At 39.8% G+C, this 17,604-nt stretch overlaps 1 protein-coding gene across 9 annotated transcripts in view; it reads right to left on the bottom strand.

The window, feature by feature from the left end:
- The window catches only part of trip12 (thyroid hormone receptor interactor 12), a 216,345-nt gene that overhangs the window by 24,949 nt on the left and 173,792 nt on the right, over nucleotides 1–17,604 (bottom strand). For all 9 annotated transcript variants that reach the window (XM_043702803.2, XM_043702804.2, XM_043702806.2 and 6 more), the window contains 8 exons: nucleotides 16,291–16,490; nucleotides 15,172–15,299; nucleotides 12,813–12,964; nucleotides 7,866–8,008; nucleotides 6,527–6,683; nucleotides 4,019–4,117; nucleotides 3,779–3,893; nucleotides 2,170–2,324 (listed from right to left, as the gene is read on the bottom strand). In XM_043702803.2, the coding sequence (XP_043558738.2) occupies nucleotides 2,170–2,324; nucleotides 3,779–3,893; nucleotides 4,019–4,117; nucleotides 6,527–6,683; nucleotides 7,866–8,008; nucleotides 12,813–12,964; nucleotides 15,172–15,299; nucleotides 16,291–16,490 (1,149 nt within the window). The remainder of the gene's footprint in view (nucleotides 1–2,169; nucleotides 2,325–3,778; nucleotides 3,894–4,018; nucleotides 4,118–6,526; nucleotides 6,684–7,865; nucleotides 8,009–12,812; nucleotides 12,965–15,171; nucleotides 15,300–16,290; nucleotides 16,491–17,604) is intronic.

The following is a 17,604-nucleotide window of genomic DNA, read 5'->3' as shown; positions in this document are numbered from 1 at the left end:
ACGCCCCACAAGTGAATATAAAGAAAACAATCTGGATCTAGAAATAGGTGATGAATTAGTGCCCTTTGTCTCATGCTTTACCTCAATTATGGTAAAGTGATTGTCAACATTCAAGCAAGTTCAATAATTCCATCTTTCTGGTCTACTACTTAACTTGATGGTGGTGACCTTCCTTGTTGAACTGCTCAATTCATAAGATGGAGCTATACCCACATTACTGTTAGCAAGTGAGTTTGAGGATTTTGACCCAGTGGCACTGAAGGAACAACCTTAAGTCAGGATGGAACTGGAGGGGAAATTGCAGATGCTCCCAGATTCATACTGCCCTTGTCTTTCCAAGTTGTAGATTTTTCAGCTTTGGAAGGTAAGGTTCCTTATACAATAGTGAGTGGTTGGACCATGACTTGTAGATGACACACATTACTGCCACTGTGTTGGGTGGAATGAATACTTAAGGTGCCAATTGAGGTGTTAATAAAGGTTTTGAGTATAAATGAATGAAGTGCCAACCAGACAAGTAGAGTGTGTGTGCCATCACAGCCCTAAGAGACACATTGCAGACACATGGAGGAGTCAGGTGGGGGAACTGCCTCAGACTCTGCTCTTGCAATCACTTTTTAAAAAATATTTGTTCATGGGATGTGGGTGCCACTGGATAGGGCATTATGAAATGCCCATATCTAATTGTCTCAAAGGCAGTTAAGAGTTAAGTACATTGTGATGAGTTTGAAGTCCTTTGTAGACCAGAAAAGGTAGGGATAGCACATTTCCTTCACTAAAAAAGGGACACTGGTGAACTAGATGACTTTTTTAAAATTTGAACAATTAACAGCCAATTTTTATTTAAGATGCCCACTGACATTTCCACAATAACACTGCCTCCCCAAATTCTCCCCCAGCATTGTTTTGGCAGGTCCAGTTCCGTTTCTGTTCAATGCTGACGCCAAGGATGTTCTGGATTCGTCAATGGTAATACCACTGCGTACACAAGCATTTTAAATAAAACAGGAGACAGCCATTTGGCAACTTAAGCCTGCTTTGCTATCAATTCAATACGATCATCGCCAAATTGTTTTCCCCATCTTTCCCAATAAACATCAATCCCCTTGATTATTAGAATCTACTCGACCTTAAAAAAAATTCTACAATCCTGCTTTCACTACCTGGAGGGGCAAAGTTCCACAACTATCAAAAAATTCTGTCATTGAAGTGTAATCCCTCATTTTGAATGAGTGCTCCCTAGTTCTGGACTTAGAAAAAGAAATACCCTTTCCAGGTCCAACCTCAGGCAATTCAGGATTTTATAGACTTCAATCAATTCACTCCTCACTCATCTGAACTCCAATGAGAATAAAGATTAGCTTATCCAACGAATCCTCATAAGACAACCCACTCTTTCTAGATACTTACCTTGTAAATCTCCTCTGAACTATCTCCAATGCATTTACATTCTTCAGTAAATAAGGAGACTAAAACTGCACAGTGTTTGAGATGTGGTCTCCAAATTGTGGGTGACTGAAAATCCCTACTTTGATGCTGCCAAAGTTAAAGTTCACCAAGAATTTCTGTTTTCAGATTTCCAGTATCTGCAGTTGGTTGTTTTAAGTTTATCCCTATTTTTGATTACTTCATGCAAACTCCTGTCTCTTTCAAAACAACTTTCCTTCCTAACTTTTGTGTCATATGCTGGTTTAGCTACTATGCTTTCACCAGTCTCAGAGTCACTGATCTAAACGGTTAGCTGTTGGGGCCCCAAGCACAAATCCCTGGACTTCACTCATCACATCCGACAAAGATTAATTATGCAAGCTACATGCTGATAGCTCGTCAATCTTCTATTGATGTTAATATATCATCACTACACCTTAAGCAATTATTTTCTGCAATTTTCTTTGATATGGGACTAAATCAAATGTCATAATTCCAATTCTATATTAAAGCCAAAGTGAATTGTGTAAGGTAATCTTATCTGGCTATAACAATTACACTTGACAGTTACAGAAAACCAGAAATAGCTTTGTAAAACAGTCTCCAGCCTCAATTCCTACATCAATTTACTGTTGCTTACAGTAAAGTACTATTACCAACTTATAAACTTGCACACAATTTGTAATAAGCATTCTCAATTGCTTGCAGATTCATACAGTCATAGTTACCAGTAAAACATACCAATCGAAAGTCCATGATCGCTTTGGCCAAAAACTTGCCCAAAAATCGCAATTTCATTTTCACTTTAGCCACATGTGCCGGCTTTGTATTCCTTCCGAAAGGGACAGGGAAAAGGCCCCGGGGATTATGGATGTATCTGGTCCCTTCTTGGCTACCTGACAGCACAATTAAGGTAGTTAGCTGATGAGCAGTTTTATCCTTGTTCCAAGCAGTTCTGAATAATTGCTTCGACTTTATAATACAACTGGTATTGGCCAAGAAACAGGTTTTAAAAAATAAAAAGTTGAACCAAAAGAATTCAGTAAAAGTGAAAAGACATAAGGATTACAGTCAGAATCGGGCAGGCTCTGCATACAGCCAGTATTGCACCTCACCAGAATTTCAGCTTTTGTCGAAACGATCATCAGCTTTCAGTTCAAAACCTCAAGTTAATCTGACTACAATGTTACAAGTTATCATTAACACTAATTTTATATTAGCTAGCTGCCAAATGTAGGTTTGAGTTATACCTTGATAGTTGTATAAAGTTTACGGTGTAGGTTTGCTCGATGAGTTGTAGGTTTTGATATCCAGACGTTTCATTACCTGGCTAGGTAACATTCTCAGTGGCAACCTCCAAGTGAAGCGAAGCTGTTGTCTCCTGCTTTCTATTTATATCTTTCTCCTGGATGGGGTTCCTGGGGTTTGTGGAGATGTCATTTCCTGTTCATTTTCTGTGGGGTTGATAGATGGCATCGAGATCTATGCGTTTGTTTATGGCGTTGTGGTTGGAGTGCCAGGCCTCGAGGAATTCTCTGGCACTCCAACCACAACGCCATAAACAAACACAGATCTAGATGCCACCTATCAACCCCTCAGAAAACAAAAAGGAAATGACATCACCACAAACCCCAGGAACCCCATCCAGGAGAAAGATATAAATAGAAAGCAGGAGACAACAGCTTCGCTTCACTTGGAGGTCGCCACTGATGATGTTACCTAGCCAGGCAATGAAACGTCTGGATATCAAACCTACAGTTCAGCGAGCAAACCTACACCATAAACCTCAACCTGAGCTACAAACCTTCACAAACCTTGCAAAAGTTGTATAAAGTGCGACGCTGGAAATAGCAAAGCAGGTCAGGCAGCATTCAAGGAGGAGAGTCGACGTTGAAGGGTCCTACTCAAAATGTCAACTTGCCTGCTCCTTGGATGTTGCCTGACCTGCTGTGCCTTTTCCAGCGTTACACTTTATCAATTCCAACTCTCCAGCATCTGCAGTCCTCATCACCTTCTACTTGTGTGAAGTTATTCATTTCAGCTTGGCTAATGCAAGCTGCACTTACTTCATGAAAATTATGTCGTTCAAAAGGAAGGAATGAGAATCTGAAAATGGTTATGGTAACACGAAGCATTGTTGAGTAAAAGGTCAGTGTCGGATGCTGCCTGAATTGCAGTGCTCTTCCAACACCACTGATCCAGAAAATGTGCTTTATAGCAGAACGATCTGTAATTTCAAGCTTCACAATATAATCACAACTACTTTTGTTTAAAGTTGAATTAATTACCTGGCAGCAGGTTTAAAGGATTTGAGTTTATTATTTTCATAATTTTATTTGGCAAATCCTACCTTTAGGATGGGACAGTGTGACTTCATCTCCCCGCCACAGACCCAGATCAGCTCTCTGCAGTTCCTGAGATACAAGTGCATAGAATTCCAATGTTGGACCTAGGCCAGTCCCAACCTAAGGAAGATGTTAGCTGTTTAGTTTTAGAAAGGTTGAAGTGAAGGTTAAGTTATTGTTAACAGGATTAAAATAATTGGGCACAACAATTATAAATTCCAACAAAATGTGAAGATTAGGCTTACTTCATTTTCATACTGAATCTCCAACATTGCCCTTGAACTTCCTAAATCCTGCATTACTGATTCTGCTTGTTTCAACAACTCTTCCCTGTTTACAGTACGCTGTGGGGGAAGGGGAAATAAAAAGAATTAACACCTTGAATAGAATTCTCTAAGACCTGAAAGAATGATGGTTGTTTAAAGCTCCTTTGTCAATTTTCGAAAGAGATGGATTGAACACTGGGGTACATTTTTACAAGGATCTTTTTCAAGGAAGCAGCTGAATATTTTGGGAGACCATTTGACATTAGTGCACATTGGCTTAGAATAGGTTTGACTTTGGCTGCAATGTCCAAAACAGCAGAATCCCCAACAATTCCCTTGCATACATCAAGGGGAATCCAGGCAATTTCACTGTAATTTGTATTAGCCCACAGATTATGAGATTATTTGAATTTCACAGATAACCAATTCATAGAACCTGTACTGCGCTGTTATGTTCTTCTGCCCTCTACGTTGCACTGACCATGTCTGAAGCTCATCTAACCTACACTATTCCATTTTCATCCACACGTCTATCCAATGACCATTTAAATACCTTCAAGTTGGCAAATCCACCACTTTTGCAGGCAATGAGTTTCACCCCCCCGACTACTACTCCGATTCAAGAAACTACCTCGGACATCTGTCCTATATCTATCACTCCTCAATTTAAAGCCACATCCTCTCGTGCAAGCCATCACCATACAAGTAAAAAAGCTCCATTCAATTCAAATTCAATTCAACCCTATCTAACCCTCTGATTATCTTGTATGTCTCAACTGAGTCACCTCTCAACTTTCTTCTCTCAAATGAAAACAGCCTCAGTTCGCTCAGCCTTTGCTTGTAAGACCTTCCCTTCATATCAGGCAACATCCTAGTAAATTTCCTCTGAACTCTTTCCAACGCTTCCACATCCTTCCTATAATAGTGACCAGACTGTATGCAATAATTCATTCTCGCACAACCACCAGGTGAGCATTGCTCTGAGAATTATCTCCAAATTGGCACGAGGTAAAGCGCTTGTTAAATTTCTTCTGAAATGTCATGCATATTTCTACTCTCACAATGATAGAAAACATCTACCCCTTCACTATCAAAGGCTCCACACACACAGCAATTTACCTACACTTTACTCAATCTAGTCAACTGCATTCGCTGCTCACAACGCGGTCTCTGCTATACTGGGGAGCTGAAACAGACTGGATGACCACTTTGCAGAACACCCATGTTATGTCCTCAAAAATTACCATCAGCTACCTGCCATTTCAACAAATCCCTCTTCCCCAGCCAACGTGTGTCTTGGGCCTGCTGCAGTGTTCATGTGGAGATCAGCACAAGCTGGAAAAACAGCACCTCAGATTCTGCTTGGGGACTCTGTAGCCTTCAGGACTCAATATAGAGTTCATTAATTTTTAAGTCTGAACACTGCCTTCTAGCTCCTTCACTCACCCCATACATGTCATGACAGGCCGCATTCAGCACAGTCAACAGATTTTCCCTTACTTACAGTCTGCATTATCAGCTTGTCTTTCCCCTGAGCATACTATCATCCATCTTTTGTCTCCCTGTTATTGGCAAAGCTGGAGCCAGAGAGAGAGATACAATCTAATCACTCCTCTCCTCCACCCATACCTGTTACCACCATCTCCTAGCTATTATCAGTTCTGAAGGATCACTGGATGTGAAATGTTAATTCTGCTTTCTCTCCACGGTTGTTGCCAGACCAGAGTTTCTCCAATAATTTGGAAAAGGATTACTAATCTGTGGAGGGAGGGGATTATGGGGTGACAAAACAATTTGAAGAAGGTAACCGAAGTACTAGGGAAAATCCAATAAAGGGTCTACAAAATAAAATCACAAGAAGGTTTTCCCTAATGTGTGAAGAGACCTGCATTCAAGGCTCATTGAAACAACAAAATTCTAACAGACAAATCCCTGCAGTCACCGATAAGGATTATATTATACTTGCAGAATGTAGCAACTGCAATAGTAAAAGTTTCCGTAAATTTTGTTGAATGTCATGCTGAAAAATATCCATTAAAACTGTCAAAATTTGTTTTAATACGTTCTGTAGCATATACATTGCCTCATCAGCACCCAGGTATGTATTAACAGGTGGGTCATCCTTTAATATCTTGTCACGATTTAGAAAGCTGACTGATGTTAGCTCTTCTCCCTTCCTGAGCAGAATCACCCCAGAAAACCAGAAACTCGCATTTTTGAAAGTACTTTTCTCCCAAACATTTGCTTCTGATAGCTTTTCAACATTAGTAAAATATTATAGTGAAGGTCTTTCAGTCTAGCATGCCAGTCCAGAAACTAATACGGGATTGAAATAGCAGAATTAGTCCTTTAGTTTTTTTTCCACATTGATTTGAAAACCAACGCAATATTTTTAGAATTACTTATGTATTTCTAAAACAGCAAATAGCACATAGCTCAAGTAATAGTGAAAAACTGCCATGTTAAGCTACAATACAGGCAGCTTACCTTTTTCCGATCCAAGCGGGGAGCAACTCTACTATCTTGCGAATCAGACTGATTGATTTCTGGGTTAGTATCTAGTAATCTCTGCATGGCTCGATCTCGATCAAACGCAGTCACATAGAACAACATTTGCCGTGTGTCGAACGGGAAAAAAAACGGGCTTAAAAACAAACAAGATCATTGGTGACCTGCTTTTAAATTCAGAGAAAAATTACAAGTCATTAATTCTTTACTGCTCTTGTTAAGCCAAACTCAAGACAGGTTATCTTCATCTGGAAGATCATTTACTACTTTTAGCTACCTTTTTACCAGAAATAGGAGATGCCATTGCACTGAAAACCGATTTCATGTTAAGATGTACTCTGACCATGCAGTTGAAAAACAAATGCTGCTAGCGTTAACACATCACATGAGCTGCAATTATTCTGGACGGTATAGTTCCCTAAAATGCCTGGTATGAAGTGAAGTCTTGGATATTCTACGACCCACCCGAATATACTGTCTGCTTTCTTGCACAACCTTCAGGAAAGTAACTTGGCAATTCCCCTTAAACTCAGCAAAAAATATTGGATCAACCTTTTAGGGTTCTCCAAGCTTCCTAGTTCTTGGGGAATTCCTGCGATTTCAACTGTTCGGTCAACAAGACTATCTAAACTGGAGTTACTTCGAAAAAGCTAAGTAAATGGGGAAAAAAACCCAATGCATAATGTTGAATTTCATTTTTCTGAAGACAGCAAAGTCTAAGTATGGTTAGGTACGGCAGACTTTTTTTTGCATTACCTTACTCATTGTTTTACAGCCAATAGCCTGCAGATCAATTCTTTTTATTGCAGTACTGAACAGTAAAATCTATACTTAAACTAGACTATATCATTTTGTCCAAGTATATATGCTGCAAGGGAAATTAGAGAATTTGACTCCATCAACATGATTTTAAAAACCATCAACTCAACTTCTCAGCCTTAAGTTCATTCATCTCGTGAACGAATTTTAAGAAAGTCAAAGTCTGGAAAAGTCAAATGCCATGGCTGGAGCAATGTGATCATCCAGATTACACATCCCCCAACCCACCTATCACTACACAAAGGCATCTTTCCACCTAAACGAACTGTATTATGACTTTCTCCTTTTTGCAGTGCTTTCTTCCTGCACAAGCATTATTTTTTTGTTTAAATGAACTGTGCGTTCCACATATACTAACAAATTCATGGACAAAGGCTACTACACAAGCATCAAACAAAAACCAGAATTTGAAAATCTTTGTATAAAATGTAGATATCAATTCATTAAACTATTAATCTAGTGGCAAAGGAAAATAAAAGTAATGAGGTTTGTTTCGTACCAGGTCCTTCCCAATTCAGTCAACCAAATTGGTATATTTCCTGTCATAATAACCAGGGGATCCTGAAGTTGACGGTTAGCCTTTGCAGTTAGTTTGCTGTTGATCAATTCATTTGTTGGGATAATCTCTTTACACACTGCATTCTGTAACAAGAAATCAAATTTTTAAAAGTATGTGTACATATTGCATATAGATGTACAACTAAACAAAACTACATGCTCCCAAAAATGTTTTTAATACATGATGTGCAAGCTGGTAATGTATGAGATGCTGAGGAAATGGTGGATATAGTATCTGTTCATCCATTTCTCAAACAGACCCTTAAAACTTTCACAACTTAAATAAAATGTTGACTCAATAATTATAAAGTTTGAAGTGAGAAGATGGACTAATGGTTTGTATGGAAATTAGTTACAGTGTACACTTACAGAAACTTAGCATGCCAAGTTTGAAACATACCAACATTTAACATCACTATGACACAAGTAGCATTGCAGAACTATCCCATCATACTTTAAGCAGGATGACTTAGGGGCAAGTCTAATCAAGATAAGAAACAGCGACCTTCAGTTTTTCAATATGTAAGGGCAAAAAGAAATCCACGAGCATGTGGCACGGTGGCACAGTGGTTAGCACTGCTGCCTCACAGTGCCAGAGACCCGGGTTCAATTCCCGACTCAGGCGACTGACTGTGTGGAGTTTGCACGTTCTCCCAGTGTCTGCGTGGGTTTCCTCTGGGTGCTCCGGTTTCCTCCCACCGTCCAAAGATGTGCAGGTGAGGTGAATTGGCCATGCTAAATTGCCCGTAGTGTTAGGTAAGGGGTAAATGTAGGGGTATGGGTGGGTTGCGCTTCGGCGGGTCGGTGTGGACTTGTTGGGCCGAAGGGCCTGTTTCCACACTGTAATGTAATGTAATCTAATGTAATGTAATGTGGAAAACTCAGTTAACTGTACTCCCCAAACATTCACTATTAACCAGTTGGAAACCCTGAACATCTCAGGTCATTGTGTCTTGCACAATAAAAATCAAAGTGCAAGGAATCACAAATGAAACTGCTCATGATTGAGACGAAAGGACCTTACGTAATGTTGATTCTTTTTGGGGATGTAGGCATCACTGACCAGGCTCATCACTGGCCTGGAGCACACTGGTTTGCCAAGTAGTTTCAAAGGGCAAAACGTGTGGTGCTGGAAAAGCACAGCCGGTCAGGCAGCATCCCAGGATCAGGAGGGCTTATGCTCAAAATATCGACTCTCCTGCTCCTCTGATGTTGCCTGACCTGCTGTGCTTTTCCAACACCACACTTTGATTGATTTCCAGCATCTGCAGTCCTCAACTGCCCTTTGAAATTAGGAGAATGTAAGTGTTATCTAATTAACTGAACTAACCTCAAATGAAAACAGAAATTGCTAGAGAAATTCAACAGGCCTGGCAGTATCTGAGGAGTGAAAGCAGACTTAACATTTCAGGTCTGACCCTTCATCAGAACTGGATTGACCATCTTTCCCTTAGCAATTCATGCATTCATTCTGATAAAAGGCCACATTATCTAACACTGACTCTGCTTTATCTCTACAGGTGCTGCTGAGTTTCTGTTTTTGTTTCAGATTTTCAGCGTCTGCAGTATTCAGGGACGTGCAGGCTAGGTGGATTACCCATGGGAAATGCAGGGTTACAGGGATAGGGTAAAGGAGTTTGGTCTGGGTGGGATGGTCTCCAGAGGATCAGTGTGGACTCAATGGGCAGAATAACGTGATTTTATGTAGCTAATGTTGTCCAATCATGGAGGAACATCTAAAGTTGGAAACGGTTTAGATCCAGCAGTCTTTGGGACATATGGCTCAAACTTGTAGCATCACACAAATTCATACATCACATCCCATACATAGCAACATAGTGTTTTTACTAACAGTATGTTGCCAACAAGCCAAAAAGCCCAAAAGTGCTTACCAAAAAGCCATAAATAAGTAAGCACATGCACATACTAGAAACTGTGTGTATTAATATACAGGGCCTTTTTTTTTTTGCAGATAGAACACGTGCATACAATGTATCTTTTCACAACTGAACAGGTGCCTATTCTCTGGTTCATTGGCAGTACGTCAACCAGAGTCAACCCATTTGATTTAAACAAAGCACAGCAGTTAACTGCCAGTCATCATCTAGCAGGTGCATTCAAAATGGTAACACTGCTCCCAGAATCCACATGCTATCTAACCAGCAGTCTTCTGATCCAGTAAAAAAAAAAATCCCCTTTTCGCTAATGTATTTGCAAATGTTCTGAGTGGTGCAAAATTAAAGTTTTGACTTACCAGTTTGCTGTTTTTGGACAAAGTGAGGACAGTTAGGGAATATTGCCATAACCCAATAGTCATCAATACTGTTAAAGCATGGAGGGCAATTCGGCAGAGGGAAGGCAATATTGGCAAAACATCTTTGTTTACACCTTTAGTGGGTATGCTGAGTTTTCAACTAGGTATGATAGATTCAGGATTTAAACGTTGGGCAGCTAGGGGTATATCTTGCATAGGTGATTTATTTGAGGGAGATGTAATGATGTCCTTCGATCAGTTAGTACGGAAGTCCAAGTTACCTAATAGAGAGACCTCTTTCGTTTTTTTCAAGTTAGGGATTTTATTCAAAAAAAGACCACACTTTTGACTGATCCCTACAAATCTGACATAGAAAGAGGGGTACTACTCTGTCAGTACTCTATATCACCAATTGGGGGGTGCCACCTCAGATGAGTCTGATCGACTCTGCAAGATGTGGGAAAGAGAGCTGGGTGTTGAAGTTTCTTCAGAGGCATGGGAGGATCTTTGGGAGAATGCAAGGAAGATATCAACTTGCAATAGGATCCATGCTTTACAGTTGAAGATTCTCCACAGGGTCCACTTAGCCCCAGACCATTTGTCAAAATTTAAACCAGGGGTATCTTCAGCATGTCCCAAGTGCAAGGTCTGTACGGGTACTCTTACCCATTGTCTTTGGTCTTGTGACAGGCGAAAGTGAGGTCTGCAGATGCTGGAGATCAGAGCTGAAAATGTGTTGCTGGAACAGCGCAGGTCTGGCAGCATCCAGGGAACAGGAGAATCGACATTTCCTGAAGAAGGGCTTATGCCCGAAACATCGATTCTCCTGTTCCCTGGATGCTGCCTGACCTGCTGCGCTGGTCCAGCAACACATTTTCAGCGTCTTATGACAGGCTTCAAACATATTAGAGTGCTGTGGTGGGTGCAATGGAGAGGATTTTAGGTGTAGGGGTGGAGAAGGACCCTATTTCGCTCCTTTTGGGCCTACCCATTGTATTTCCTGCAGACTCGCATAAGGAAAAGCTTTTCAATATTCTTACATTCTGTGCAAGGAAGAATATCTTGCTAGGTTGGATATCCGAAAACCCCCCCAGGCCTGTCGGCTTGGCGGAAGATTGTTATGTTCCCCTCTATTTTCTCACAAATATGGTACACCACAAAACTGAGAATTTTTACAAGGCATGGCAACCCTTTTTGAAATACCTGGACACAGATTTATCTGCCACACTAACAAGGGCTTTTATATAGCCGTAATGATTGTGTTTCATGAGTCCAATATCCAGGGAGGAGGAACTGTGAATGTATGAGTGTCTTGTTTGGCTGGGCTGAGTTATTACTATTTATTGGTTTGTTGTTAGGGATTTATTTAGTTAGTTAAGTCGCTAGTTTAGGTTTTTTTTAATTTTATACTTCTCTATATATGTTTATACATTCATATAGGAGGGTGGGTTGGGGAATTTATTTGGGATTTAGTTTTGTACTGTTTTGAATTGCATTGTTTTGTATTTGTTGTAATATTTAAAAAACTATTTTTTCTTAATAAAAATATACTATAACAAAAGTTTTGACAAAATACCCTTTCTCAAATAACACTCAAAATAAATCTCCTTTTAAAAACAAAAAAGCAGCAAATCCTGAGCATTGCACATTCAAGACCTTTATGCAGTACCAAATAAAATGCAGCTTAAACAAAATAATTGTTTTGGCTATACAACATCTCACGAGATGTGAGGGGCAAAATTTGAAATATCAAATTCTTTTGTCATTTAAGTCCTTCAGACACCCAATACAGTGAAAGGCACTATATAAATGTAAGTCTGGACATTAAGTACAACAATCAACAAGGCAGGAAATAGTGAATCAAAGAAAGAATTGAAACATTAAGCACAGGTAACTTCCATTAGGATTGGCATGCCTGGTTCTTCACTAACCCAAAAATAAAAACTTTTTCTCACACTCTCAACTCAGAACTCTATTGGCTTAATGATTAAATATTGAAATGAACAATACAAAATTGTTCTGCTTCAAAAACACACTCATTCAGCAGCTGTTAACAAAATATCTTTCTGCTGTCTTCAACTAATTTAAATTAATGACGCTCACTGACTCCAGTGTACAAAAGTGGAATGGGGAGGAAGCAGTAAAACAAAGCATCATATAAATGGGGTGGCTCAGTGGTTGGCACTGCTGCCTCTCAGCGCCAGGGACCTTGGCTCAATTCCAGCCTTGGGCAACTGTGTGGAGTTTACATGTTCTCCCAATGTCTGTGTGGGTTTCCACTGGTTTCCCCCCCACAGTCCAAAGATGGGCAGGTCAGGTGAATTGGCCATGCTAAATTGCCCACAGTGTTAGGTGCAAGAGTCTGGGGGAAACGGGTCTTGGTGGTTTACTCTTCGGAGGGTCGGTGTGGACTTGTTGGGCCGAAGGGCCTGCTTCCACACTGTGGGGAATCTAATCATAAATAGATTTAGAACATTCCAACTCCTACATTTTAAAGGAAAGTTGACATACAAAAGCCAACTCAAGATTATGAGCCAATGTCAGAATTATTGACCAAGTTTTCAAAGGTAATTAGATTTCTGTTACAAATATTTGCAGGTATTCATTTTCTAGATGTCATCTCGCAGTACTCACATTATATAGGTAATACCAGTATCTACTGATAGCATGAAGCACTCTCAGAAGCAGAATCACATCAAGAGATGGGTCCTCAAATGTGATACCATCTGGAGGACCTGAAAGAAGGTATGCCTCCAAAGGATTTCCAACTGGAGGGCACACACCATCTAGGATTTAAGAAAAGATTTATAGTTAAATGCCTTCCTGGATCATTCAAGTTTCACAGAACTTTACACAGAATCTGCTGCCTTGCTTATGTAATAACATTACATATAATAAAATTATACACAATAGGTTGAGCAAAGTGAGAATGAAAAATGCTTATTAAGTTTTAATCCTTTAGCATTGGAGGTAAGAGGAGAGATCAAGTATTAAAAGGCTAGCAAAAAACAAACTGAATGGAACACTTCCAATCAAACGAAAGAAACAATTACTGTGGGCAAAATCACTGGGATGACAGGCGAATCTAATTTGAGAGAACAAAGTGGAAGTGATAATTGACATGCACAAGGTAGAACAGGATGCGGAATATTGTTGGGTAACAATTGGAAAGTGTTTAGTCTTTGAAAGGATCAGAACTCAAAATTGCTGGGGCATGACTAAACTATCACGGAAAGTTAAAGGAGATAACAAGGGATCAGATCTTCAACCAAAAGTCGAAGAAACGTTCGCATGCTCACTGCCCTATCACTTCCAAAATGGTTGGCAACCAGAAATCCACATAGAAAGCACTTCCTAAAATTGCACCAAAACCTTATAATATTGTCAGGATATGGCTATTTAACTTACAAAACAGCACAAATGAATTGTTCACCAAAACAGAATAACAGGCTTAGTTCTGTTTAGTTGCTTCAGATTTACCTCACTTTTGTAATCTTCCTCTCTATCTGCAACTTCACAATAACTGTACCTTATATAGCCCTGTGGAAGTTTTCAAAGCAACATTGTCACAGTATGAATACAGCCAATAACTCTGGCTGGACTTCATGCATTGAAAGATGTGAACATAGATTCAACTATTTAAAAGGAGGGAAGAGGCCTGAAGGAGGGAACTAAAATGCCAGTCAACTGCACACAGATAGTCAGCAATATGCTAGCATCTATTATTAGGCATTTGATTAATAGAACACTGAGAAATCTGCAATTATACAGTGTTAGCATGGATTCATGAACGGGAGATCATGTTTGACAGACCTATGAGCTGTTTTGACATTTTAAGAAACAAATAGCAACAATGGTAGAGAACCAATAAATCCAGTGTATTTGGATTATCGAAAAAAAATTAATCAGGCGCCAAACAAAAATGACTTGAAATAGAGCTCATGGAATTCGGGGTAATGTATCAACACAAACGGATTAGAAAACATGTGGATCATTTTTTCGGTTGCCGAGTGATGACTAGTGTGACACCGCAACGATTAGTACAGTGGAACCTTTATTATCCAGCATTCGACTATCCAAATTTTACTTCACGACAAAATCGCAAGGCCCTGATGCTTTGGCTAAACTGTGTTATATATCAAGAAGGGCTTATGCCCGAAACGTCGATTCTCCTGTTCCCTGGATGCTGCCTGACCTGCTGCGCTTCTCCAGCAACACATTTTCAGCTTTGATCTCCAGCATCTGCAGACTCACTTTCTCCAGTGTTATATGACATTCCAATATCCGAAAAAATCCCCCCCCCCGCCCCCCAATGTCGTTCGGATAATCAAGGTTCCTCTGTTATTGGGTCTTAATTTGCAATCTATATCAATGATTTAAACAAGGGGACTAATATATCAACAACAATCTGGACAAGTCAGGTGCAAAAGTGAGGACAGAGAAAGAGACAGAGACAATCTGCAAATGAATATAAACAGGTTCAGTGGACAAGAATACAACAGCTGAATGCAATATGGACAACTGTGAAGTTATCCATATTAACAGGAAAAACATAGCCTTGTAGAGACTGCAACAAAAGTTTACTCAGGAGCTTCCTTGGATAAAATAACTGACTTAAATGAAGATCAACAGACTGAAGTATTCTCTGAAATCCACAAGTGAGGAGTGATTTCACCAAGATTTTTTTTGTAAAAAAGAACAGGTGCTTCTGACTAGAACCAGAGTCACTACTTCAGAATAAGAGGTGAGCCATTTAGCACTGAGTAGAGTAGAACATCACTACGCTAGATTTTTGGAATTCTTCTGAGGGCTGGGGATGTTCAGACTCTGAACACATTCAAACAAAAAAAAAAATCACATTATAGAATGAGATAATAATGCAGGAATAACAGTGGAATGGAGGTCAGAGATCTGGCATTATTGCCTGGATGGTGGAACACATTCAAAGGGCTAACTTCAGTCCCCACTATGATCTTGCACCCAAAGCACTCACCATGCCACAGCTCATCATGTTTCCTTGCGTTTCTCGGGGAGGTTTTTGTGGGTGCAGTCTGAGCTCGTCCTCGCTTTCCACCAACTGTATCTTTAGTTCCTTCCTCCTCTTCTCGAACAGGCTTATACCTGTTGCATACAAATTCAATAATGCTCTCAGTTACTCTTCATATTATGATTTGTGATCTAGATTTGTAGAAGTCAAAAGCAGCAATGGCAAGAATTAAAGTTTCATTTGCTAAGAAAATGCTGCAAATACAGCTGCTGAAAATGTGTTGCTGGAAAAGCGCAGCAAGTCAGGCAGCATCCAAGGAACAGGAGAATCGACTTTTCGGGCATAAGCCCTTCTTCAGGAATGCCCGTAACGTCGATTCTCCTGTTCCTTGAATGCTGCCTGACCTGCTGCGCTTTTCCAGCAACACATTTTCAGCTCTGATCTCCAGCATCTGCAGCCCTCACTTTCTCACAAATACAGCTGCCCCAAACCCAGCAAGTTTGGTAATATCTTTCAAGCAGAGAGTGACAATGACCATTCAACCTGGTGTCCTTTCAACATTTCGGAAAAAAATTCATTAAATCAAAATGTTCACCACTTCTCTCCCTATTGATGCTGCTAGACTTCCTGAATATTTCCAGTATCTGCAATATTTTCCACTTGGATTGGAGGAGTTACAGCCATAAGCCACACACTAGAAGGTATACATAAACCAGTACAAATCACTCAAAGATGTCATTTAAGAGCTAGAAATTATTGCAACTATTTTTAGATTATTGAAAGTTTTGACTGAGTTTATGAAGCATTTAATGCTTTAAAATTACTGGTTGTCTAAAGCAAAAACAACGTTGCCGGAAAAACTCTACAGTCTGGCAGGATCTATGGAGAAGTCAGACTTAATGTTTAAAGTCCAGTGACCCTTCTTCAGAAGGTTGTCTGTCTAATGTTGGTTACAAAACATTTATTGCATGCTTTTTGCGAGAACAGCAACAAAAACTACAGAAAGCTATGGGCCAATGCTTATCTCTTCAGTTTTCTTAAATACTGCAGAGCAATAGGAATCAGCAGGCAAATTTTTAAAAACAAGTTTTCAGTGAAGCTCTGTTGGAAATGTTGAATACATACCATATTGTATGCGTCTTAGTCCATATTCCTGCTCTCCCTAATGGGTTACTTTCATCATCCGTGGACTCCCTTTCATCATCAGCTTGCACACTGAACTGCCTGACAGCTTGGTAAACAGTCATGTTGTAAGGCAGCAAGTGATCTCCTATGTAAAACTGTAGTCTATGCCTTACACTTCCTGAATTCAAGAACTGGGCAGCCTAAAGAGAATACAAAACAGAGCAGTCAAATCAACTCCTATGAGCAAGTATTCCAGAATATTAAAGAAAAAAGATCTGTATCAATACTCAATTGCCAAAATGAGTTGTCATGAATTAAATCAGTAAAAATATACAGCTCAGAAACTGGTTTCATTTTTATCAAATGTTAAACAGATGATGTTGGGGTGAATTTATCGTTCAGTCTGTAGTTGGACTCAGGCCCTCAAGTAGGATTTACAACAATGAAGTAAACATTAAGTAGTCTATCTGGGTAGAGTGCTACCTAGCAAGTTTTGAGAAGATTTGTAGCTCAAGTTGAGGTTCACCCCAACATCTTCTGTTTAACATTTGATAAAAATGAAACCAGTTTGTTCGCTGAGCTGGAAGGTTCATTTCCAGACATTTCGTCACCCTGCTGGGCAAGATCTTCAGTAGGCCTCCAGACGAAGCACTGTTGACGATTCCTGCTGTCTATTTATGTCATTTCCTGTGATGTCATTACCACAGGAAATTACATCACCAATCCAAGGAAACCCAAACATATAAATAGAAGTTCTCAAAGTTGAATCAGACACACTTTTTTTTTAAAAAAGTGCATTTCTGATCAGCCTATTCTTACAACTACATTAAATTTGCGACAAAAAGGTAGTGGCATCCTATGAATAAGCAGGGACACAAAATTAGAGACGCTGACACAAAGTTTGAGTAAAACAATTGCACGTTGATTTCAATTCAGATCAAAATATTCTTTTGAATGGTGAAAATTTGGGAGCAGCAGAGATCTAAATTAATTTGGAGGTCCATGTATGCAGATCACCAAAATATTATTCAGATACGAAATAATTCGTATCTGGGGTTGAATTCAAGAGTCGTGAAGTGATGTTACAGCTGTACAGGACTTTGGTTAGTCCACATTTGGAGTACTGTGTGCAGCTCTGGTCGCCTCACTTTAGGAAAGATGTGAAAGCTTTGGAGAGGGTGCAGAGAAGATTTACCAGGATGTTGCCTGGAATGGAGAATAGGTCGTACGAGGATAGGTTGAGAGTGCTCGGCCTTTTCTCATTGGAACGGCGAAGGATGAGGGGTGACTTGATAGAGGTGTACATGATGATCA

This window comes from Chiloscyllium plagiosum, unplaced genomic scaffold (assembly GCF_037043375.1).
Source record: "Chiloscyllium plagiosum isolate Xiang-an unplaced genomic scaffold, Cpla_swu_hap1 HiC_scaffold_13, whole genome shotgun sequence".
In the NCBI taxonomy this organism is placed as follows: domain Eukaryota; kingdom Metazoa; phylum Chordata; class Chondrichthyes; order Orectolobiformes; family Hemiscylliidae; genus Chiloscyllium; species Chiloscyllium plagiosum.
Note: the sequence above shows the minus strand (reverse complement) of the source record. Positions and strands in the feature narration are given on the sequence as shown.